This window comes from Dipodomys merriami, unplaced genomic scaffold, assembly GCF_024711535.1.
Source record: "Dipodomys merriami isolate MVZ:Mamm:240054 unplaced genomic scaffold, mDipMer1.0.p SCAF_17, whole genome shotgun sequence".
Classification (NCBI taxonomy): Eukaryota; Metazoa; Chordata; class Mammalia; order Rodentia; family Heteromyidae; genus Dipodomys; species Dipodomys merriami.
In genome coordinates, this window is record NW_027203048.1 from 17,008,576 (window position 1) to 17,034,146 (window position 25,571).

At 40.2% G+C, this 25,571-nt stretch overlaps 2 protein-coding genes across 6 annotated transcripts in view; one reads left to right on the top strand and one right to left on the bottom strand.

Annotated features, from left to right (window-relative positions):
• Positions 1–18,298, top strand: part of Crim1 (cysteine rich transmembrane BMP regulator 1) — a 182,602-nt gene extending 164,304 nt beyond the window's left edge. For all 4 annotated transcript variants that reach the window (XM_070025357.1, XM_070025359.1, XM_070025358.1 and 1 more), the window contains 4 exons: positions 8,840–9,034; positions 12,261–12,383; positions 14,692–14,879; positions 15,832–18,298. In XM_070025357.1, coding sequence (XP_069881458.1) covers positions 8,840–9,034; positions 12,261–12,383; positions 14,692–14,879; positions 15,832–16,008 — 683 coding nt within the window. In that variant the 3' untranslated portion in view covers positions 16,009–18,298. The remainder of the gene's footprint in view (positions 1–8,839; positions 9,035–12,260; positions 12,384–14,691; positions 14,880–15,831) is intronic.
• Positions 18,299–19,656: 1,358 nt separating this feature from the next.
• Fez2 (fasciculation and elongation protein zeta 2) overlaps positions 19,657–25,571 on the bottom strand; it is a 37,461-nt gene continuing 31,546 nt past the window's right edge. For both annotated transcript variants that reach the window (XM_070025362.1, XM_070025361.1), the window contains 3 exons: positions 25,491–25,566; positions 22,891–22,956; positions 19,657–20,543 (listed from right to left, as the gene is read on the bottom strand). In XM_070025362.1, the coding sequence (XP_069881463.1) occupies positions 20,527–20,543; positions 22,891–22,956; positions 25,491–25,566 (159 nt within the window). In that variant the 3' untranslated portion in view covers positions 19,657–20,526. The remainder of the gene's footprint in view (positions 20,544–22,890; positions 22,957–25,490; positions 25,567–25,571) is intronic.

Genomic DNA, 25,571 nt, shown 5'->3' on the forward strand with positions numbered 1-25,571 from the left:
GTGTGTGTGCAGAGTGAAAAAGCTCAAGAACAGTACCTCAGTCCTGAGGTCAAGCCCCAGTGTGTGTGTGTGTGTGTGTGTGTGTGTGTGTGTGTGTGTGTGTGTGTGTGTGTGTGTGTGTGTGTGTGTGTGTGTCCATACACAAAGTTTTTATTAAAGGTTACTTTGGGATAATAGTTGTTTATGTTTATTGCATATAATGTATGAAAAGGAAATAGGTATATATGATACCTATGTTATGACTTACATGTGAACAATCCTAAGATAGTCTGATTACATGACATTGTTTCTAAAATGTCTTTAGCTCTCGTATATGTTTAAGGCCTATGATGGCTCATAAAAATGGTGTTCTTATGCATACATCTGCCTAACTAGGGGTCAGCAATTTTTTAGCTTTATATACTATATATTATTATATATAGTATACTATATATATACTATATATTATTATACTATATAGTATATATATATATATATACTATATATTATTACTGGAGGTAAAGCTTCACAATGAATCAGGCATGGTCTAGCTTGCGTTAGAAGTGTATTTCTTTCTTAGCTGGCTGTGATGTTATAACTGTAAATTGATCTTTTCTCCCTATAGGAGAGAGGTCTGTACTTCATATCAAGTCTATCCTTTTGCTTAGATTTCTGTTTATTCAGGTGTATCAAAACAGTATCTTCTTTGTATATCTATATTACACAATACACACATCAGGAATCAATATTTATTTCAGCATCTTAATAATATGTAATGTTACGCTTTTTTTCTTTTTTTGCACCTGTCCTGGGGCTTGAACTCTTGGGTCTGGGCACTGTCCCTGGGCTCCTTCTTAAGGATAGTGCTCTACCACTTGAGCCACAGTTCTACTTCTGGCTCTTTCTGTGATTAATTGGAGATAAGAGCTTCACAGACTTTCCTGCCTGGGCTAGCTTTGAGGTGCTATTCCTAGTTCTCAGCCTCCTGAGTAGCTAGTGTTACAGGAGTGAGCCACCAGCACCCGGCAGTGTTACACATTTTTAAACTGTAGTGTTATTCTACTGGAACCCATTTTCACAGGTTCTTCTCCAGTATATTTCCTTAAAACTGAACATGTCTGCACATTGGAAAGAACTTATTTTGGAGCCAAAGGATTATGATCACAATGCTATCATATTCCGGTTACACACAAGATTCTACCCTAGCTCAGCTGTCTCATCTTTGAGAAGTCCTACACTTCACAAAAGTGCCATGAAAACCAAGTGACATAATACAACATAGAAAAGCACTTTTTAATCAGGAAGAATGATATAAATGTATACTGGTTAAGGAAAATCACTGCTTTTGTAGCACAGATGGCAGCCGATTTGAGTAACACACACCAGGTAAATTTTAGTAGCTCATGTTCAGATGAAGCTTCCAGATTCTCCAAGAGAACGGTCGGCTAGTGATGAGCTTATAAAGAATGAGAATTTTTTAGGTAATGCTTTGGCATAGTCTCTTTCTGCCTGCTCTTACCTTAAGGAGCCTGTGAGTTCCCTCACCTTTGTGATCCAGGTGGAAATAGCAGGCCTTCTGTAGCTCAGATGACAGTGCCTCAGCCACAACCTTCACTGTCCATTCATGCCTTTGGACATTGTAGAAGTGAGGAAAATGGGACTCTTACTTTATGTTTACGTTGAGAAGCTAGTTCCATCTGAGGAGTCCTTGAACTACTGGCTGTGGAGGTCCACTGTGATTTCTGGACAGCAGGTACTTGCTCTAGAGCACTCTCCGGTATGTACAGGCTGTCAAGGCTAATGCTAAAGAGATTTAAAGGAAAGGAAAGCGATGTGGTATGTTGTTTAGAGGCCCTGAGAACGAGAGCATGCGGGTTGTCATGCACAGCACTAACTTTGGAACTGGTCTAAAGTTATCACAGCAAAAATAAACAGTTTGGTTCAGTTTGTTTAGGTCTTGCCCGGCACCCGAGGAAGCATCTCTTCCTGCTTCTCCCATAAGCAGCTTTCTCTTCCCAATCAGTGTCCTTCAGTGGTATAAACAGATTCCTGTTGCTGTTGACTCCGAGGGGACCTCTGCTGCCTCTTCTCAGCCTGAGCTCCTGCCCCACATCCTCGCAGAATGAGTCTGGCGCTAGGGTTTCTAGAGTCTGCCAACATCGGCTTATTTCTGTCTAGGAAGCCAAACCTGATTTCTGTTCTCTAATGGTAGGAAGGGACATCTCTTTCATAGGCCAGTCCATCTGATGAAGACCTTCTGGAAACTGCTAGGGGCATGTTTCCTGACAGGAAGAAACATCTGCATATACAGATTCAGACAATTTGGGAAGCCCATTGGCTTCCACCTCAAGGTCTTTCTAACAAGATACTATGCTCTGACTTTCACACAGACAGCTTTGCTTCAGTCCTAGAGAAAATGAGATTCATTTTTTCCCTATTTGAGCTGGCTTGATCTTTCTTTGCTCCCACCTGCCTTTTACACTACATTTAGTTATCTAAAAATGAGTTGGTGTATAGTCTTCATGGACTCTTACTATATGCCTTGCTATGAAAAAGACTGCATTAAAGTAGAAAATGGAATGCTTTCTTGAACTTCTGGCTATGAAATGCTTACTTAACCCATAAGAAATGCTTACCTAATACAAGGATTATATTTTTTTTCCCCAAGAAATTCTGTCCTCATGGCAAGCAGTAGGAATCAACCAAAAGTCACCATATTTACCAACTCATGGAGATTTCTCTTCATGGGACTCAGAAAATAATTACAATTCTTCTGTTGATTGGGAATAACAATATTCCAATGTATTGAAGGAATATGAAAGACTCTATCAATCATTTTAAATAGACTTAAGACTTTCCCTCCCTATAGATGGAACTAAAATAATGCAAAATGGGCTTCTAAGAAAGAGCTTTACTGGCCAGTCAGCATACAGAGCAATCAGTGTAAGGCCTTATAAAGAGGTAAGAGTGAGCTTACATGATAACGTTTGTCTCTTTAAAAGAGATAGATTGAGATCAGATGTTTTCTTTATTAAAATCATTAAACGTTCTTTGTAATTTTTTTAGCCAAAATCCTTCAGTCATTTTCCAGCAGAGTTACCATGTATGAGATCTCTGTCTTACTTTGAATTGTATGGTATTATGAACTTCCTCTTCACACTCTCCCCTGTCATGTCCCCTGAGCCAGTGTGCTCAAATTCAGTTACCTGTGCTGGTGAGTTCTACACACCTTTTACTAACTTGTTTGTTATCTGCTCAGATTTCTGCTTCTTGAAATTTCCAGTTGAGCTTCCTTGTTATGTTGAAAGGAGAGGGAAAGGGAGAGAAAAAACAGAGAAAGAGAGACAGAAAGAAAAAGAGAAAAGAAATAAAACTAATTTTTCAAACAGGCTGTTCATCTTTCATCTATTCTCCAGAAGTGAAGCTGGTGCCCAGCATATGGCCATGTTTCAATATAGAAATTAAAATGACAAGGCAGGGATTTGAGTGTCTTATTGGTTGGAGAAATCATAGATAAGATAGTACTTTTTTTTTTCCCGTGTGGGTTGGAGGAGGAATACTGTAATGTGCCACTACAGATACAAACTAACATTTAAAAGATATTTTCTCTCTACGTGGCCAAGACAGCTGTGTCATCGGCAATACTTAGCTGTCTTTCCTAATTCCTTTTCTAGATCTCATGTTCCCCATCCTGTACATGGTACCTACTTGGGCCCAAATGATTCCACTACGTTTTCTGTAACTACTTCAGCTGTTAAGAGTCCACACTGAAGTGGAAGCCAGGAGCCTGCACTAGGCACATCTCACCATCTTTGGCACTGAAAGCTTCGTGGATATGAACTCATGAAGCTGTTGTGTTGCTCTGTATCCAGAATGTCCCTGAGAATAGGGGCTTTGAATGCCTTGTTCCCTAATGTGTCCCCAGGGTTAGAAGGGAGATGTAGGAGTCAGGACCCAGTCTCACTATGTAGGAGGAAACACATGCTCCACTGTTGGACTGTGTTGGATTAATTTGCAGTGGGCTTATTCTGAGAGCAAGAGCTGCATTTAGCTTCTGGGCCATTAGGATCCCAGAGTAAATTACTTTTCCGAACCCTGAATAGTACGCAGGAGATTTGAAAAGAACTGATGCAGTTTCTAAAGCTGCCTAACTTCCTCCCAGGAACTCACTCCCACACTGTGACCATGACCACCAGAACAGAATTAGAACCTGAACTATCAGTCCCAGAAAGTTGGCTCCAAGGCTGAAATTGAAAAGCCAAATGTATGGTATAGAACAGAGTGAATTTGGAGTCCTGTATCCTCCCCTAGAGTAGAGGAAGGACATTCTGGAGACACTCGCTTCTCAGGGGCTCAGTCTATCCAGCATCTCGGTTATTTGCACAAGCACATGTGTCTACAGCACTGACTCTGAGACTAAATCGGATCTTGATAGGGGAAGGAAACAACATTGCTAGGTTTCCTCAACTGTTAATTAACTTTATGGTATAAAATAGCTCCAGAGTAAAAACAAGTCCAATTCGCGCACCTTCTTAAAGCATCTTTTCTTACCTTGATAAAGGACCAGCGATTTGAACAGCTTGAAGTTTGGACAGTTGAAGAAGCCAGGTGGGAGGAGTGATATGAAAGTCTTGTCATCCTCCTCCCCCCACACACCCTTTTCATCTTAACTAGAGTGCCAAAAAAAGGAAAGAGCCCATGCTGAAGCCTTCAGCTTTATAAAGACATTGCATATTTTTATTGTGATTATAGTGAAACACGGTAAAGTGGCTCATATTTGAATCCAGAAAAGAGAAGATGAGTATCCGGGCATTTTGTGAGTTACACAGCCCCACTGGCAGAGCCACTGTGGCAGTCGAGCCCCGGGCCCCTGACACGTATCGTGTTGATTGTGGTTGCAAAGGCAAATCGTTTATCTTGAAAGAGGCCAGAAGTTATTTTGAGTGGAATCCCAGGGGTAAATTAGAGGTCAGAGCTGAGGAAACAAAACGCCAAGGCTGATCTAAACCAAGGTATGGCCAAGAAGTACACGTTCCCAAAACTGGCCCTGGAATCCCTAGGAAAAGGAAAAGCCCAAAGAACCAGGAAGCTAAGGCAGTAAGTAACATTGGCGTGAAGTCAGAGCCCATGCAAGGACTCCACAGAAGAGGATCATTTGTTTGGGCATGTAATTCCTGATGTGTTTGTTTTCAAAGTGAAAACTTTAATCATAATGTCATGCCTTTTGTTTTCCTTGGAACATACTTGTGTAGTCATCTTCCTCTGGGGGTAAGGAGAATCCTGGGAAGGAGAGAGACTTTCCAAGGAAGTCCCTGAATCCTCAGTAACCATCCCGTGTTAGGACTGTGTAGACATCCCTGCAGTCCATTGAAAGAAGGGTTCATTTCCAAGAGTCACTAAGTTGGTTTGTGTGACTCTGATACATGCCCAGAAAGGCCTCTTCTCGTGGATCATCCCAGTGCATGTGGGCTAGGCAGAAATTGTGGGGGGGGGGCTATTAGGCCCCCCACTGGTTCCCACCCTCACCCTGACACTTCCTGGCCACGATCTTGGGGGGCCAAGATCCAATTCCATGTTCCACTTTTCTGTGGAATTGAAACAGTATCCTATCCAAGGAGCTGGGGAGAAATAGGAAATGTTTAGCATGTTACCAGGTACACAGGCAGCCATTCAGTAAGTAGACCTTATGACTGATTGATGCTGGGTATTAAAGAATAAAACACAGTATCATTGTCAGCATAAGTAAACCAGTTGGACTAACGCAGTGGTCAAAATTAAATGGTTCAACCCAGTCAGTAGGCAAAAGTAAACTGAGTGTTTTTAGTTGGAGAGGCCAGTCTCGGTTTCTGTATTCCTCTTAAGACCAAGTGCTTAGAATGTTACTTCATTTTGTTTTGAATAATTCCTTCTCAGGTTGTGCTGGTTCCCCCAAAGGCTTTGGTGACTTTACAGACTTTGTACAAAGTAGCCTCCACATCTTCCTGTTCCTCTTCGCTCTGTTCTATCAGACCTCTGTTGAAATTCTTGGCCTTTCAGGAGAACTTAAGTCAAACTCAAAAATGCTTCTGTGAAACCTTATAACTAAAATCTACTCTGATCTGGGCCAGGCAGTAGCCACCCTGGTAAAGATGAGCCCAGAGGTTTTCAAAAAACAAGTGTCCTCCATTTACTTCACGTGAAAATGTAGTAAAGTGGTGATCAATCCTTGTGTTAAAGACGAATGTGATGTGGTTCTATACTGGGTTTGAAGAAACAGAATTTGCTGTTATGAAATATGTTGCTAGGCTTTAAACTGATTAAATGTAGAGGTTAAGCAAAGCACCCTTGTAGAGCAACAGGAAGGAGTGATTGTTGTAATCTCTGGGGCATTTGGGGACCCTCCTAGCCTAGAGCAGTGCACGCTGACGCACTCCTTGTTAGACACTGAAATCAGCTCAACCTTCTCTGATCACTGAAAGTTTTGTGTCATCAGAAAGTATTTATAGGAAGTGGCACTGTGGCTCAAGTGGTAGAGCGCTCGCCTTGAGCTGAAGAGTGCAGGGACAGCGCCCAAGCTCAGGGTTCAAGCCCCACGATCAACAAAAAAAAAAAAAAAAAAAGAAAGAAAGTATTTCTAGAGAGCCTCAAGCACATCAGAGGCAAAAATAAGAAGGCTTCTACTGCAGCTCCCATCTGATGGTGGACTGACATTAGCCTGTATGCCCTGCTCAGCTAATATCCCAGTAATACCAGTGAGATAACTTTCGGGTCTCAAATTGACTTTATTGCAAGTAAACTAAAGCTCACATTAACAAGGCTTCTACCACTTTCTGACCACCCCTAAGTCAGGGTCAGCTTTTTCTTAGCACTGAGAATAGTAAAAATTTGCTAAATGTCTCAATGCCCTTGTAATGCTTAACACAGAATTGGCATTTTTAACCTCTTGGCCTAATTTTGACCTTACCAATATTAGTAGTGCTAATTAAATATTCTCAGATGTAATGAGCGTCTTTTCAAAGATCATAAGAAAATATAGGCCATTGTTTGGCCTTGAGTTGTATGCCATTTCAACAGAATCCTCAGCCTTTGTGGTTTTGCTCCTGTCCACCTCCTTTTCTTTGGAAGATCACTAGCAAAAGTGCAGAGAGGTAAGGGGCAGAGAGTGATGGCTGAGTTGGAGCAAGGAGTTTAGCTTCTTAAATCACCGCTCACAGTAATGGATTACTCAAATTTTACCCAGTGATAATTGGTCCCTCACGAGCTATTACTAGGTTTATGTAAAATGTAATCAGTAGTATTGTTTTGTAAAGGTATGTTTCCTTTCCTACTGAATTCTCTACATAACAGACTCTAGATCTGATGGCCAAATGAGTGTCCTAGATGAAATGATGGCTGGCGGTTGAATGACTGCAACTTCCAGGTTGCATTAGGCTCACTAAGACTATTCATCCAGTTTACCATGTACACTTTGAATACATTAGTGACATCGCCTCCTTTAAGAACTATGTTTTAGCAAAAATGGGTGCCATGCATTTGGCTTGTGAAGCTTATATGCAATACACCAGAACACTTTGTATAGAACATTTGCAAATGTAGTAAAGTATATGTAATTTTAATAGATAATGGAAGATGGATTTCTGGTTACAGTTAGAACTTCCTATCATTACTCAGTGTCCCCTTAGCAGCAATAATGAGTGACAAGTATTGAGAAATAGAGATGATGCATTATAACACCCGACCTGTTTCTTCCTATGATCAAACATTCTGGGTTCTGACCTTTGCATCTGCTCAGTCAACAATGCTTTCTAAGAGATGCTGGGCTGTGGACCACACAGTTCTATGGAACTTGCTTCCAGATTTATAGTGTTCACTAGTGGCCAGTGGTCCATGGAGCTGCCTTTAAATTTAAGCATAAACTTTTCCGCCTCAGTAGGATGGTCTAGCCATTGGCCTGCCCGCAACAACAAACCCTTCAGACTTCTCCATGGACTGTCCCATTTCTGCCTGTCTGCTAGAACTGCTGGTCACTTGGGTTCACTCAGAACCCCTTTTCTTGAGCTCCAGCTCACAGAACAGGCTGTGAAATGTGATCACTCATGAATAAATTAGAAGGGAAAGGAACTTTCAAGGAAAAAGGTTGGCAAATGGGAACTGAGGATGGGGGTATGACAAGAATGAGAAAATGAGGATGGGGGTGTGACAAGAAAAGCAGAATGTTGAAGCTCTAAAATCCATGTTCTCTATTAAAGTAACCCTAATAATGTTTTTCCTCAACTATGCTTTTGAAAAAAAGAGAAAACTGAAGTGAAATAAAGTTGTTTCTGGAATGGAAATGTCCACAATGGTGAGAGGGAAATCCACACTGTGTCCCTGGAAAAATGAAGGAAATGGTTCTCTCTGGGTGGCTTCCTCTACTCCACTCACCCCCCCCACCTCCTGTCCCCAGGGGAGGGGTGTCTGTGATGGAGATAGCTATCTGTTCCTGTAATGTTGCCATTGTCAGTGCTCACCACTCTGTCTGTACGTCAGGGTTTCTTGACTGTGTCTCTGTAAATATACTTGGCTGGACCTGTATCTCCTCTCTCCCTCTTTCTTAGATGATAGTCTAGTGGCACTCTCCCTGTGGGGAGTATTCCCAAATGGTTGTTACGTGGACCACCTGCATTAGTCAGCCTCGTTCTTGATCAGGTTCTGGCCACAAAGGAAGATTCCACAGGTTTGCCAAGGAAAATGGCAATGGGACGGGAGGAAACCAGATTCCACAGTGTGACTTTACTGAGCTATATACTGCTCTGCTTTCTAAGCAGAGGATGAGCTATGGTATGCTGTTACCTCAAACAACTCCACCATGTATTGTTTTTTTGTTTTCGTTTTTCACTAGAAGACACAATTCCAAAGAAGGTGGTGTGTCACTTCAGTGGGAAGGCCTACGCTGACGAAGAGCGGTGGGACATTGACAGCTGCACACACTGCTACTGCCTACAGGGCCAGACCCTCTGCTCAACTGTCAGCTGCCCGCCTCTGCCCTGTGTTGAACCCATCAATGTGGAAGGAAGTTGCTGTCCAATGTGTCCAGGTATCTAAGCCATCATCCTTCCAATTTCTAGCTGTAACCTTGATTTAAGATAGAATTCAAGCAGCTAACTTACCCACCCACAAATTCATCTGGCCCAAGTAGTGTGAGCCAGTTTAACGTCCTCCGACATGGAGTCTCTGGGGTCCAGGTAAGTGAGAGCTGATTGGCCAGAATTGTTAGGTTCTGCTGATTTGTACTCTTAACATTTTGTGGCAGTATACCACATTGGTATAGCACCCTCCTAATGACACCTTGCCCTATCAGAGTGGCAATTTGGGTGCCTTGGTGGAGCAGCCGAGGCAGAAAGGGGTCCAAGATCAACCTTAGGAGAGAATATGCAGTCATTCTCTGAGTGCGTGGCAGAAGCCAAATGGAAGCGCTGCATTTAAGGAGTGCAGCTCTCATTTATGCTTCTGTCCGTTGTCCGGTTTCAGGCTTCCACCCTCCTGTCACATGCAGCCACTCTCAAGCCCCTAGCTCTGTGGTTCATCTCTGCCCACATGCAACATAACCACTGAGCCCGCCCACTCTTCATGTCAACTGTGTCATTCAATATCTTTGTTTCTAACCTAAGCCCCGCACAGCTGCCCAGATCAACCCCTGAGATCTTCTAGTTTCTATGCCTCCATTTCCTGCCAAAACAGCTCCTTTATTTTCTGCCTCTGATCCCAGAAAAACGTGGCCTTGGCCTGTCACAAGAGGAAGGGATTTAAGCTAGATCTGAAAGTCAGGTGGACTCTCTTCATTGGATGAAGAAGAGTTGGGAGAGGTGAAGGCTAATGCTCCTGGAGCAGTAAACTCTAGTTTCTGTGCCTTGCACATGGAAGTAGCTGAATCGTTCATGAATTCTAGAAGAGAGAACGGCACACTGCTTAAAACATGCCCAGATGAAAACAGGTAAATCTGTTCTATCTGCCTCCGTTCATCCTGATCAGTGAGGTTTGCAAAAAGAAAAAAAATGATTGTTTTGGTAATTGTACTATTGTTTTAAAAATGGTGTTAGAAAAAATTATACTATAAAAGTTCATCTCCTACAAGGACTGATGGACTTGTGGAGACACCTCCACACTAAGAAGCCCTGCTCACGCACCAGACTCTCTGAGACAACTCACATGTCCATAGCACAGGGCACCAGCCTGCTGCAGGATACCACTGCTGCTGCTGCTGAGCTTCAGGCTACCAGGGAGGAGGCAGTCCTCTTAGCTCAGAAACCATGGTGGAGGTGAATGGTGCCCAGGATAGCACTGTCGCCCCGCTCCACCCCATGCAGCTAAAGTGTTTGGGTACATTGCATGACTCAGAGATGCATGGTAGTGGACATAGTGCAGGTTCCCCCCATGTCCTCTGCCCAGGAAAGCTTGCAGGCTCTGCAGCTACTCAGGTTCCTCATCAGGACCAAAGAGCTGCACATTTCAGAGTGAACACTCACAGAGACCCAGGAGTTGCAAAAACACTTAGCCACTAATCTCACCCAGGAAAAAAAACTGAGGTAGAACTGAGTTGATCCCAGCTCTGGGGCTTCTGCAGAAGCAAGCTGTTGACATTCACAGGTTTGGTGGGTACCGAACTGAGATTCAGCTTTCCACTGAGCCCTCAAGGTCAGGTCTCTGTCCTTGTATAAGTTCATGGGAAGGCCCATGGTTCAAGATGCCCCAGGTACTAAGGCCTGTGGAGGGCTTATGCACTGAAACATGTCATCTAAACGTTTTTCTTCCCAAGTTCATCCAGAGACTCATTGCACACATCAAACTCTCTTAATAGGTAGGATAAGTACCACTCCTACCAGTGTGCACATCCCCAAATCACCCAATCTACGCCTACCAAACCAGGGCCTATGGGGTCACATGGTTTATAAATTCTTCAGTAACTCTGACAGGATATTTTGATTGAGAGTCATTTATACTCAGTCTCCTGCTCCTGCAGATGATTCTTTTCAGTAAATTCAGTTTTTAATTCTGGAATTTGCAGGGGCTTTACTTAAGGGAAACAATCATTCTTAAAGGCCTTACACATAAGAAAGCAGAAGGTTAGAAAACTGAGGCTAAAGCAACTTCATTCTTGGAGGCAACAGGAACGCTCCAGCTGTGGAATCACAGAACTACATTGGGATATAGTTACTAGATGCACAGTCTTGATTCCTTACAGTCTCTTGAGTGTAAATCCCTGGCTGGATGCCTCGTTAGAGCACAATGGGCCTGCTTTTCTGTACACCTCTTATGGCTCACATTCATCTCAAGGCTCTTCTGAAAGCCTGGTAATTTGGGGATAGAAAACAATCACTCTCATCAGAGAAGAGTATTGATCCTGTTTTACTCTGTATGCTACGTATTTTTGTTTTAGTCTTTAGGAAAGAATATTTAGGAGTATAAATGTCAATTGACCTCTTTTTAAAACCATTAATTAATCACATGGCAAGATCTAGCTGAGAGGAAATAAATGAGTGTCACATTTATTAAAAATAGAGACTCTCAAGAATTACATCTTTAAAATCTAGGGCTAGCTGTTGACAGCTAGATGAAGTGTAGATATAAAAATATATTTGTATTTTCTGAGAACAGCTCTGACTTTTTCCTCTGGTTTTAGAATTTGACTCTCAACCTAGCCTACTTAATTAGATGGTTTGGTTTGATGTTGTATCTTGTGATCAGATGCCTGTATGATCAACTAGATACTCTAAATACAATCACTAAAGATTAAATTCTGGACTAAATAGTTCCCTGGGAAACATGATGGATATTTGAGTCCTAACTCAGGCAGCTATCATGTAGTCTATATGCATTCATTCCCTGTAGGGAAATGGTCAAGAAATGCATTTGCAGAGTAGATAAGCTTTAACTTTTCACATTCTGCTGACATTTTGTAGAAGCGAGTTAACTTTGACAGTTAAGGAGAAAAATTAAAATTAGTACACTATTTTGCCCATGCAGAGTAAAAGAAACCATTTTATTTTAGCCAACATTCATCAGTTTATCATTTTGTACAAAACCAACACCATTTGACTAAAAAAAAAAAAAAAACCCTCTCTTTTTATGATGTTATAAGAAATATTTCCTACCATTCAACAAAGCTAGTGACTCTGTAGCATTAATGATAGACGGAAATATGGAAATGGAACTTCCATGTCCCCGGAAATACAGTGTTGAATGTCCTTAAATTGAGGATATAAAAACCAAAAATAAGAAGGGCAGCATTTCCATCATCTCTTACACAAAATGCTTCCTTCTAGAAATGTACGTCCCAGAACCAACTAATATACCCATTGAGAAGAAAAATTACCGTGGCGAGATTGACCTAGACGTCCCAATGTGGCCCACTCCCAGTGAGAATGACATCATCCATCTCCCTAGAGGTAAGAATTGAAGTCACTTGAGATCTCTTCAATCTCCTTTATAGTCTGTTTCATTTTGTCTTATTTTAATTTTTTTTCTGTATTTTCAAATGCATTACATTTAAACTTCAAATTCAAATAACTACCCTAGGAAAGATCTGGCTTGGCCTGTACACTTCAAACACTGTGGCCCAATACTGCCTCCTGTTGAATCCAAGCACATTTTGAAAATCAATGCTGTACAGTTTTTTTTATTTCTTTTGGAAGAAGCAATATTCATTGCTGAGAGATTAATGGTCTGTTATTTAGAAATTCTAAACGCTGCTCTTGAATCAAGCCAGATGACCAGAGAGCCAAATTCCTAGACTCCAGAGTTTTGGCTTGTATGCTTGCTCTGACTGAATGTGCTATAGCAGGCTACTGACACTTGTTCAGCCAATGGATTCAGTATCTGCCGTGTGCCTGGTACTGTTCAAGTTGCTGGTCTCTGGTTATGAGAACAGCCTTACCTAATGCAGTATGACTTTCCAGCAGCCAAAAAAGAAACAAATATAATCAAGATGCTTCACAACATAAACGAAAAGACTAAATTTTATAAGCAGACTTCAGTTGAAGCTTCATTTTCTTCCCATCAAGACTCTGCTGAATTTACTTTTTAATGTTTCTTAAAGCTTCTCATTGAATCCTTTGGAATACAGGAAGATAAGGAGTCATTCCTTATTCATTATGTATTTGAAACCTAAACTAATCAATAAAATGTTATTTTTGTCTTTCATTTTTCTTGATGCTGTTAAATATGTTCCTTTTCCCTTCCTATAAAGTATTACCATCTGTACTGGCTAGAATGAGTAAGAATCTTCTCTTCCTATTCCTTCCCTCACCCACAAAACACACAGAAGTATATAACAACAAAAAAGTCTTAAGTTTTAAAGCCTTAGACTGTATTCATATCACAAAGCTCCATTACTTTTTTTTTTTGGGGGGGGGGGAGGTTACAGGTATGGGGCCTGAACTCTGGGCCTGGCCACTGTCCCTCAGCTCTTCAGCTCAAGGCTAGCGTTCTACCACTTGAGCCACAGTGCCATTTCTGGCTTTTTTCTTTTTGCTTATGTGGTGCTGAGGAATCAAACCCAGGGCCTCGAGCATGCAAGGCAAGCGCTGTACCACTGAGCCACCTTCCCAGCCTCTCCATTACTTCTTAAGCTGATTCTTCAGAAACATTTATGATCCACTCCTTTTGATTAAATGTATCTTGTATCTTTGACCTTGATGCATTTAGGAAAGTTGACTTTGAATGTTTATTTGAAACAAGAAAGTAAGGAAACTCCAAAGAGTATCTGTTAATTCTATCTGTGTCTGCAACACTCATTTTAAGAGTGGTGTTTTAAAAGAACAGGATATTCATTCATAAGAGCAAAATTAAATGTTGCCCCCTCCAGCAGTATAATTAACCAAGGAGGGGAAATAACAGACCTAGTGAGGTTTATCAACACATATATGAAGAGTAAGACATTTCCGCTTAGAACTCAGCAAACAAGAATAGCAGACAAAAGACAAAAGCTCCTAATTAAGAATTCTGGTTTAGTTTTTGATCCAGTCAGTCTTAGCTGTTACACCAGGAGGTAAGTAAGATGTTTTGTCTTAGTCTCCTAATTGCAGTTAAGCAGGGAGCAAAGCTAGTGTTCCAGCTTCAAAAATCTTAGGCCATATATGTTCATTGTAATCAAAATATTTTTACCATTTGTCACACAGTACTTGTAAATTAGTCTAAATTTAATCCTTTAAAACTCTACAGAGTCCTGGGAATGGTGGCTTCAAGCCTATAATTCTAGCTATTTGGAAGTGCAGAGGAAGAGATCACAGTTAGAGGCCAGCCTAACATAAATAAATTCACTAGACTCATCACAACCATGGTGACACAAGGAAGCACACTAGCATCAGGCCAGGCCAACCTTGTCATAAAGGAAGACACTATCTCAAAAAGTAACTAACATCAAAAGGACAGGCAGAGGGGCTCAAATGATAGAGCACCAGCCGAAAAAGTATGAGCCCCATAATTATCTCCCCCCCCAAAAAAAATTTAAAGCAGTACTATGCTCTTGACTAGCCAAAGACAATATTATCTTGCCCGAGTAGTAACATTATTTTCCTCTTCATTTATCCCTGAAAACTTTATTTCCCAACAGTTCTTTAGCTCTACATTAGACTTTAATCATGTTTTTAGGCCAAAGAACTAAGCATAAACCAAGGTACTGATCTCTATTTGCCATGCAATTAAAATAATGCTTTGAAATTCTGGTTTAAGTTATTTTTTTTTTCCTTCTCCTAGATATGGGTCATCTCCAGGTAGATTACAGAGATAACAGGCTGCACCCAGGCAAGGATTCTTCACTGGACTCCATTGTCTCCGTTGTGGTGCCCATAATAATATGCCTCTCCATCATAATAGCACTCCTGTTCATCAATCAGAAGAAACAGTGGGTACCACTGCTGTGCTGGTATCGAACACCAACTAAGGTACAGTTCTGGGAATGTCTCCAGAATGATGGAATGATGGAACTAGGAAAGTTTTACCCCCTTACATTTCCAAAACTTCCTTAATACCTTTTATAGTTGCCAATTTATACTTTGCTACTTTACTTTGCTATTCATAGCCTTAAACATAGATCAGTCTTAGGAACCAAATACACAGTACTTGCCTAGATTGGGTAGATTGGGTCAATTATCCATCATCCACTAGTTAATGAGTTCTGACCTCATAGACCAACTTCTGGATGTACTTTCAAATGAACAAATACCTCTGCATTAGGAGTTGTTCAACAGTGATACCTCCTATTTCTCACTCACCTTAGAATCTGGAGAGAAATCATGAAAGGGGAGAGATCATTCTTAAGAGAAAGCAACAAGAACACTGAAAGATAAGGATATACAGAAGTGCAGAGGGCAGATGGATGTGTCCAAGGCAAGCATGAAGGGGAGAAGTAGCTCAGGATGAAGAAGCTGGGGCAGCACCAGACAAAGTAAAGGCAGACTCCAGGGTGGGGGGGATGTATTTTTTTTTAATAAAAGAGCTTAATCTAGCTATTTAAATCAGAAAAATAAATTAAGGGAAATAAGTTATAATTCAACTCCACTCCTTTATGCAACCTTGCAGACTAACTATTCCAAATAACTACTGAACTAGTTCACCTTGCTGTATAAATTTCTTGTCACCATGGTTAGCTTGCCTCTGACTTTCTGTTGGCAAATATGCATGGGACACAGCTTGTGTACTGGGCACCTGGCTGGGTCAAGCAAACAGTGCTAAGCAAGACCAGATTCAAGTCTAGTATGGTAGTCTAGTCTATATTCTGACCATCAACACATTGGGATGCTATTGCCTTGCCTGAATTAGCTCCTAGATATTTGTTTATTTGGGTTATGTAAGGCATCTAATTCATTGTCCTTTCTTCCTCCTCTCACTAAATAGCCTTCTTCCTTGAATAATCAGCTGGTATCTGTGGACTGCAAGAAGGGAACCCGAGTTCAGGTGGACGGTTCCCAGAGAATGCTAAGAATTGCTGAACCAGATGCGAGATTCAGTGGCTTCTACAGCATGCAAAAACAGAACCATCTACAGGCAGACAATTTCTACCAAACAGTGTGAAGACAGGCAGCAGGGATGAGGCTTTAAAAGACAGAAAACAACAAAATCTGCTCTTAAACGTAAACTAGAATTTGTGCACTTGCTTAGTGGATTTGTATTGGATTGTGACTTGATCTGCAGCGCTAAGAACTTACTGGGATGGGCTCTGTCTACAGCAATGTGCAGAACAAGCATTCCCAAATGTTCCTCAAGATAACTGACCAAGTGTTTTCTTAGAACCAAAGTTGTTAAGGTATTACTTGCTTGTAAAATAGCTGTAGAGATATTCGGGGGTGGGAACAGTGAGTTTGGTTGGGAAAATGGGTGGGAGGGTGGTGTTGGGAAGAAAAATTGGTCAGCTTGGCTCGGGGAGAAATCCAGTCAAATAAAAGCAGTTCATGGCCCAGAGGATAATTTTTTTTTTTTTCCTGTTGCTCTGAAGACTGCACTGGTTGCTGCAAATCTCGGGCCTGAATGAGCAGGAAACAAAAAAAAAAAAGGCCTTGTGATCCAGCTGCTGTAAACCACCTTAGAACCACCAGAACTTTGATAGCCATCCCAGGTCTAAAGCCACAGTTTTTCTATACAGTCACAACTGCACAGGCAGTGAGGAAGCCAGGGAAATGCGATAGCCACATTTCTCTAAAGCGGGTTATTAAGAATCTATACAAGTATAATTTTTGCTGCTTTTTGTTTTCTTCCAAGCCAATCAGCCAGTTCCTAGCAGAGACAGCAAATGAACAAGAGCTAAGCCATTTCTTGATGTGAGCACTGGAGTTTTTCTTACAAAGTGGCAGGAAGAAGGGAGAAGGGAGGACACCAGGCATTTCCAGGGCTGTATTCATTGTTTCTCGTTGCTTTGTTCTGTTATGTTGTTGGTTGTTCATAGTTTTGTGTTGAAGCTCTAGGTTTTTAAAAAAAAGACTGGGGATTTCTTTTTTCCTTATTATATACTGATTCTACAAAATAGAAACTACTTCATTTTAATTGTATATTATTCAAGCACCTTTGTTGAAGCTCAAAAAAAATTATGCCTCTTTAAACTTTAGCAATTATAGGAATATTTATGTAACTATCTTATGCTTCAAAGAACAAAAGTATTTGTGTGCATGTGTATATAATATATATACATATATATTTATACACATACAATTTATGTTTTCCTGTTGAATGTATTTTTATGAGATTTTAACAAGAACAAAGGCAGATAAACAGGCATTCCATATCAGTGCTTTTGATCACTTAACAGATTTTTTGAATAACATAGAATCTCATTCTACCTGCAGTTTAATTGGAAAGAAAAATGTTTGTGCAAGGGTGTGTGTGTGTGTGTGTGTGTGTATGTGTGTATCTATCTCAAGCAGCCAGCATCACACCTGCTATGGAGAGGATATTCCTTAATTAAAATCTTCCTTATTTGGATTTGCTTTCAGTTGGTTTTCAATTTGCTTACTGGCCAGAAACATTGATGGCAATTTTTATCTGCATCACTAATCAGCTCCTGGATTTTTTTCAAACAACTGTTTGAAACAACTACTGGAATATTGTCCACAATAAGCTGGAAGTTTGTTGTAGTTTGCCTCAGATAACTGACTGTATACTATAGTGTTAACTTTTCAAACAGCTCTTAGCACTTTTATACTAATGACCCATTTGTGCATTGATTTTTTTTTTCTTTTAAAAATGCTTGTTGTGAAAGACACAGATACCCAGTATGCTTAATGTGAAAAGAAAATGTGTTCTGTTTTGTAAAGGAACTTTCAAGTATTGTTGTAAATACTTGGACAGAGGTTGCTGAACTTTAAAAAAAATTAATTTATTATTATAATGACCTAATTTATTAATCTGAAGATTAACCATTTTTTGTCTTAGAATATCAAAAAGAAAAAAGAAAAAGGTGTTCTAGCTGTTTGCATCAAAGAAAAAAAAAAGATTTATTATCAAGGGGCAATATTTTTTATCTATTTCCAAAATAAATTTGTTAATGATACGATGTTACCAAAATAGATTTACATCAGCCTGGTTAGTATAAAATTTTGTTGACAATTAATCCATTCCTGGCATAAAAAAGTCTTTATCAAAAAAAATTGTAAATGCTTGCTTTTTGTTTTTACAATCACGGCCATATGAAAATACTAACAGGATATAGGACAAGGTGTAAATTTTTTATTATTATTTTAAAGATATGATTTATCCTGAGTGCTGTATCTATTACTCTTTTACTTTGGTTCCTGTTGTGCTCTTGTAAAAGAAAAACAAATATAATTTCCTGAAGAATAAAATAGATATATGGCACTTGGAGTGCACCATAGTTCTAGTTTGCTTTTGTTTTCTTTAAAAAGGAAAGCTGTAAGGGGTGGTTTGCAACTTGGTTCTTGGCAGCAAATAAACACCCTGAGTTTAAAAAAATCACACACTTTGGAAAAGACTTCTTATTTGGGATCAGGAAGATGAGCAGTCCTTTGAAGGTCAATGAACCTCTGGCAAGACAGAAAAGTCCCAGGTGGCCCTTCTCCAAGGAATCCGGGCAAAAGTGCCCAATTACACTGTACAGGGTACTGTTCTCAGGAAGACCTGAAACCTACCTACCTATCAGAAATGTGTTCATCACTAACACAGGCTGACCACCATCCCTTACCCAAAATACTTGGGATCAGAAGTGTTTCAGACATTGAATTTCTTATAGTTTGGAACTATTTGCCTGTACATAATGAATTGAGACCAGACCCAAATATACATTATACATATATAGTCTGATGATAATGTATACAATTTGGTTGGTGTACCTGCTTTCTCTATCACATAAGGTCCAGGTATGCAATTTTCTACTTGTACCATCAAGCTGATGCTCCACAACTTGGATTTCCATTTTAGGGATTTTCGCCCTTTATCAAAACTACTTCATGAGGCACAAGGAGGAATATGCTGAGAAACCCCCCAATAGCTTACTGAGAAAGAACCAAACAAAATTACAGAATTAATTAAAATAAGACTGAGAACTGATAGGGAAAAGTCATTACAACTTTCATATGATTTAGAAGCATCAGCCAGAATGAGCTATAAACAGAACAATCAGTTGCCCCAGAACATTATACTATATCTCCTTTAAAGCTACATTTCTTTAGTATTTTAAGGCATCCATTTTATAAATTCAGATCAAATTAAGTTAGCATTACATCAGTATACAACATCAGCTTGAGGGGAAGTAGCAAGTTCCATATCTAACTACCAAAGAAAACAGTAACAAAATAATAATCTGAAGTTCTACATACCCCTGGAGAACAGCTGACATGCCAGGCTGATACCTAATTGCATACAGACCTGCTGTATCTTATTAAGCAGAGGAAGGAGAATGGGTAGTACACTCACAAGATGCTAAAGTAGAAACATAAAAGCCACTAATGGCAGGGCCCATGAAGACTACACTCACATTGGAGAGGGGGCTGCCACAGCTCTGGACTCAGCCCCACTAAACTGAGGAGGAGCTACCATTACACAGTGGTTTGGTATGACCTAGAAGTCTTCCTCTCCCTTTAACATCCCGAGGTTGCTAATCAGCGCTTCACCAGTTCCCACACTGTAGTGGTAGACTGTACAGAAAAAAGTAAAAACCTAGCTCTGCAAGGGGAAAATGAAACGCAACAAAAACCCAAGGTTCTTCAGTATATATTATTTTTACATTTATTAAATGTCATCAACTTGATTGAATCTGGCAAAAATGTTCATGATTGAGTGTAGCATCCATGAATTGCTGTTTTGTAGGATTACGCTCTAGGAAAGCACAGGGGCATGAATTAACACCAGTTATCAACAGCAGTTTCTTCACACCTTAAAGGACACCAAGTCCTTTCAAGGCCCACACCCTCACAGACCAGGGAACAGACATTTACACATCAAAAGGTAACAAGATTCTAAAGTGGCAACCAAAATGACTTAAGAATACGAACATGAAACAAGCAGCAGCCCACAACACCAGGCCTCAAGAGTCTCCACATTAATCAGAGCCAAAGTGATGCATGTTGGGGGGCATTACCGCTTCAAAAAAGCCCGAGTTGTTACGTTTCAGTCTCTGGACAACACTGGTAGGCAATATGTATACTGACAATTCTCATAAAAATGCACATTGCTTCCTGCCATCACTGGAGGATAGCTGTAGTCTAAAACCTCCCAGTGCTTTAGCTCTTCAGTGCAGGTTAGATATAGAAAACCATAAAAGCTCAAATGGAGTACATTGTCAGTTAACAAAAAATGTAACTGTGCACAATTAATATTATCCTACTGTAACAATGTAGAGAAGAGTTTGTTAGAGTGAGTTTACCAAAATCCATCTCTAGAATTCAAAAGCGTGCCATAGTACTCTTGATTCTATATAAAGAATTAGTGAAGTCTTCATCTGTTAATACTGAATCCCAAACCCAAGTCCAAGTGTGTTGGGTTTCCAATAGCAGGAAGATTATGTAGCAAGTCTTCCAAATAGTGCTGTAAGAAATTGAGCTCGCAGTTCATAAAAAGTAAAGCTGCTCCTGCAGCCACATGGCTCTATGTTGGACACAGAACTAGAAGAAAAAGAAGAAACCTTTGAGGTAGAAATGTGTTCTCTGCATAGATGTACACCAAATGACATATACACATTTTATATACACCTTACATGTATATAAATGACGTGATGAGAACCCAGTGTTAACACAAGGATCTACAATAGCAAAAACATGTTCACAGGTTTTAGGATCTACCCAGAAGCCACATTAATTTACATCAAATGAAGTCTGCACATCTTATATACACCTTAAATGTATATAAATTATGAGACAAGAACTGAACATGGATGCAAGGATCTACAATAGCAAAAAAAAATGTTTATAAAGGTTTTAAGAAGATATAATAACTAGGATTTAAGACACATTAACTAGAATTTCCCAGAAATGAGACACCAAAAGTCCATGCCTCTTTAGGGTAACAGAGAGGCAAGCCTATAACACCCTACACCATGATGCGTTTAGCAGCACAGCCCCCGGTGAAGTCTGCACACATTTTCATCCCTCTCTAGGATCCCTTCCTAGCAGTAGCCAGGCCTGGCCTTTGGTACTGTAGCTAAATGGAGGGTGGCAACAGGCCACAGTGGGACAGAGAAGCAGGTGTGGGGAAAAGAGGCACTGGTCACACAGCACCTGGCCTATCTTTCACCTTCTTTCACTTCTGACCTTCCTTTGCATTAGAACCAAGGCAGCAGCCAGATCAAGCTCATCTGTGTTAAAACAATGACAAGACGAGCCAGACAGGGGGAAGGATCCAGACAAGGGGAAGGAGCATCTCCCTCTGACCAGTAACCTCCTCCCAGACTCTTTATTACTGGTGCCAAGGAAGAGGGAGAGTTGACAGGCTGTGAATGTTCACAGGATGGGCGGAAAAGAGCATTTGAAACTCCTCCCCGTCAGGACTCTCCTCTCCCCACCCCCACCTCCAGCCCTCCCTCCCCTCCCCCCCAACCTCTTCATTTTCACAAGGGCAGAATCACACCACTGGAGTCTGAGTCGCAGCTTCTTTTCCACCCAAAAGCAGAGACAAAAGCACAATGCATGCGTGCAAACAGCATATCAGAAGCAGGAACAGTCTGAACAGAACTGGGCTTACAGATGGGAGCCAGTGGCTGGAGCACCAGGAGTCCAACTAGATGGGTGCTCTTCACTAAGGCATGTGGGAGAGGCTCACAATTACAATTTCTGAGTCAAGGATTAAAATTCACTTTCCTCAGAGCACTCTGCTCCGGGGGTCATAACAAACCTCCACGAAGACAAATATTGACATAGCTTATCTCTGGCACTACCCTAGGGACCCATTCTAAAATTCAAAAACAAAAATTAAAAAAGACATGGTTCTTTATGTTTGTCTCATTCCTGTTCAACATCTAGAAGAACAAACCTAGAACAATCCAGCTTTCTCATATCAATGCTAGCACAACATAAGAGCAAACAAAAATGTCAGGTATTAAAAAATACTTCATAATTTAACAGGGAGAAAAAGGTCATCTATCAAGAAAACAGTGCATTCAAAACTGGCATTAATTCGTTTTTTTTTCTACCCGTGTAAACTCCTCACTAATGGCTGGCTCCTGCTTTTATATCCACAGTAAGTAACTTTGATTCACTTTCAGCCTCTTCCCTTTTTATGAAGAATATGGTTGACAAAAAGCACCCCCCCTGAAATTTAGAAAGCCACAGGAATCCTAGTTCAGGCATTTCTGTAATGCTTCAAAATCCTCTCCATGGATAATTGATGTTTTTCATGTTCACTGGTATTAATTTTGTCGAAAACTAAGTTCAGTTCTTCAGTCCTCACTTTCCCATTCCAAATTTTAGCTCTTTTTATTCATACTCCCATCCAGTGTGAACTTGATGCTGCTCCTCAGATATATGGCTCATTTTTCACTATCCCCAGTTGGCAAAAGTCATTCTTTTGATTTTCCCCTTCCCTTTGCCCACTACACAACCCAATTTGTATTCATCTTGGTACAGTTAACTGCTTTGACTGTTTTGTCCATCCATCCTCACTGCCCTTCTTTTCCTACTTTCCAAGATCACAGCTTGCCCTTCTCAAGCCTCCCCTCTGTCCACACTCGGTGCACAGGTAGCTACAGCAATGGCCTATCAGTTCTCTACTGCCTCGCTCAGCGTACAGAACTCAGACGTGGACATTATTTCCAGCCCAGGATCTCCAATGAAAGCTCAATCTTATACAGCCACATGTTGGTAGCATATGTGAGTCACTTATCTATCTTCATTCTGTTCCTTAAGATTAATAAAACTGTGCATTCATAAGGTACTTCTTAATTTGTTAGCAAGATGATGTATTTACTGACTAATCAAAGCTTCCCATCCACTGCACACATACCATTCTAAAACTCACCTTTCAGTATGTAGTCAGTCAGTAAGCTTGGAACTTTTTCACTGTCCTCCTTCATAGCACGAAGAACTAAAGTAAGGAGAAAAAGACAAAAGGCAGCAATTTAAAGTGTAGATGAAAAGTAATATTTAATTCAAATAATGCAGTATTAATGATATAACAACTGATTCATACATATTAAGGATTATTTCCTAGGTAAGAAAATACACTAAATTAGGCTCAAGTTCAGTTGAATGAGTCCTTAGAGTTATTTCGAGGTCATTCCTAAGCGCTGGAGACAGGAAGGAGGAAGTGAGCTCTTTTCATGGCACCTCTGCCTTGCCACAATAAGTACTGTGAGGTGAGTTACGGTCATGTGGACTTTGATGAACTCTGGATTTGGAGGATCTCGGTGCTGTCAATCTTACAAATGGGAGAAACCCCTGGATAAACAGAGAGGTAGGTATACACTCCAAGGAGCACATCTGCCAGACTTGGAAATCTTTAAGAAAAGACTAAATGAAGAAGGGATTTCCATGAGTGGCACCCAGCCTCTGTCATGCTATCTACTTCACCCAAGTAGCCTTTCTCTCTCCCCTCCTTCCCTTCTCTACGCCTCTTTTCTCTCCTCTCTCTCCTCTCTCTCTCACTCTCTCTCTGTCTCCTCTCCTTTTTCTTCTCTTCCCTCTCTCTCTCTTCTCTTCCTCTCTCCCTCCCTTCCCTTTCTGTGTATTTGGTGATCAAACCCATGCCTTGTCCATGTTGGCCAAGCAACAACCAAGCTACACTGTGCCCCCCTATACCAGGCTGACAATCTTGTATTTCACAGTAAAAACAAAAACAAATAGCCATCTACAAAGAGTAAAATGTTTTTGAGACTGTGTGTTGATAGAGAGAAATTCACAAATTTGAACTAAAACTATGATTGTCAATTCAGATTTCCTCCAGAGCATCCTAATACTAACCTTGATGAACATGGTAATTTTCCTTACTATTATTATTATTGTACTTCCATTCTTGTAACTTTTATTAACAAGGCTGCACATCCATAAACAGGCTTTCTTTTGGCAACATCTTACATAGCTGCAGCAAAGGCTTCAGATCGGCCCCAAATTTTTTACAATATAACCTTTGTTGTTGTTGTTTTTTCACCTTCACAAGGAAGTTCTTTCTTCCATCTGTTGTCTTCACAACAATATTGTCATTATAACTGTTTTAACTTGGACTTTCACCCATCCAAACATGTGCAAAGGTTCTCCACTGCATCAATCTATGACTGTTAGAATCAGCCTACAAACATTCCCAGGATGGAATTGCAATGACTGATTGGTCTTTGAGAAGCTAGAGCTTCTGAGCAATATTTATATCCCTTTCTTTTTAGAGACTGTTAGGTTCAGTGCTTCTGCTTTCAAGCATGTTTTGGAATTGTATGTAAAAATCACACTCCATAAGCTAGAACTGCCTGGGTCTGAAGTGACCCAGCCCTGTCATTCCTGGGTGATCCTGGAGATTCATAAATTTGCAAGCTCTTCTCCAAAATTAGATGGCTGACCTCCCAGTCAGTTATGGATTCATTATCACAAGACCTGTGGTCTTAAGATTTATTAATCCACACGTAAATATAAAAATGGTTTATGGATTATTCACCACAGGAAAGAATAAAAACTTCAGATCAGTGGTCAGGCAGTACATGTGCAATAAACAAAATACAGACCTTGTTTCTACTCTTATTCTCTCCCTAGCCATTTCTCCACACCCAAAACTTCAAAATCATCATAAATATCCATTCATGTGATACGTGTTCATAATAATCTACTATCATAAAATTCTAGAAGAAATCTAAATAGTTAGCAAATTCAATCCTTTTATTTTAAAAGAAAAACATGACTATGACTTACCCCAAATCAAACATAATTTATTTACTGTGAGATATATTTTAACATAGTTTGCCAATATGACCAAGAGAGGCTACGTGACTTCAAGGACATCTCTGAAAATAATAAGGATAAAACCAAAATCCTAGCCTCATGTTTTGGCTATCCTAAGATATACTCAACAGAATGTACATTTAAGCCGCACACATTATTTTAAAATGAAAGTTTCTCAAAGGTGGATTTCTTTGCTTCATTTATTAAAACATCCTAAGTGCTCAGGGATAAAGTGGACCTTTAACAAATACTTTCTGGGTGAATGCAAGCTCTTAAGACATCACTATCAATTTATGTTCTACTTATACCGACTACCTTGAGTTCCCCATTCAGAAGAAGGCAGAGTGTTTGCCATAAATCTCTTCTATTCAGTTACTAACAGTCATACTTACATACAGTCTACAAGCATTTTATTCATTGACAAAAGAATAAAATTGACAAATGAGTCCAGTTATGGTTTTTTCCAAAAATGTAGCTCATAAATATTTCAAAAAGTAAGAGAAGAGGAGAAATTACAAGTCAACACTAGAATTAGTGCATATTTGATGTTATAGCCATTTGGGGCCTCACTGGGATCAGAAGAAAGGATGATGTCCATCATTTACCATCCTATAACAGCAACACAAAATCAAGAAACCAAACAGGCATTTAGAGCCAGCTAAAGTACATCAGGTAACAGGTGTTGTCGTTGCTCACTTTTTGTTAAGATCTGAAGATCTTCAACAGATGGTGGTCCATTTTTTTTCTCGTAAGGAATGACTGTGGTCAAATACTGCC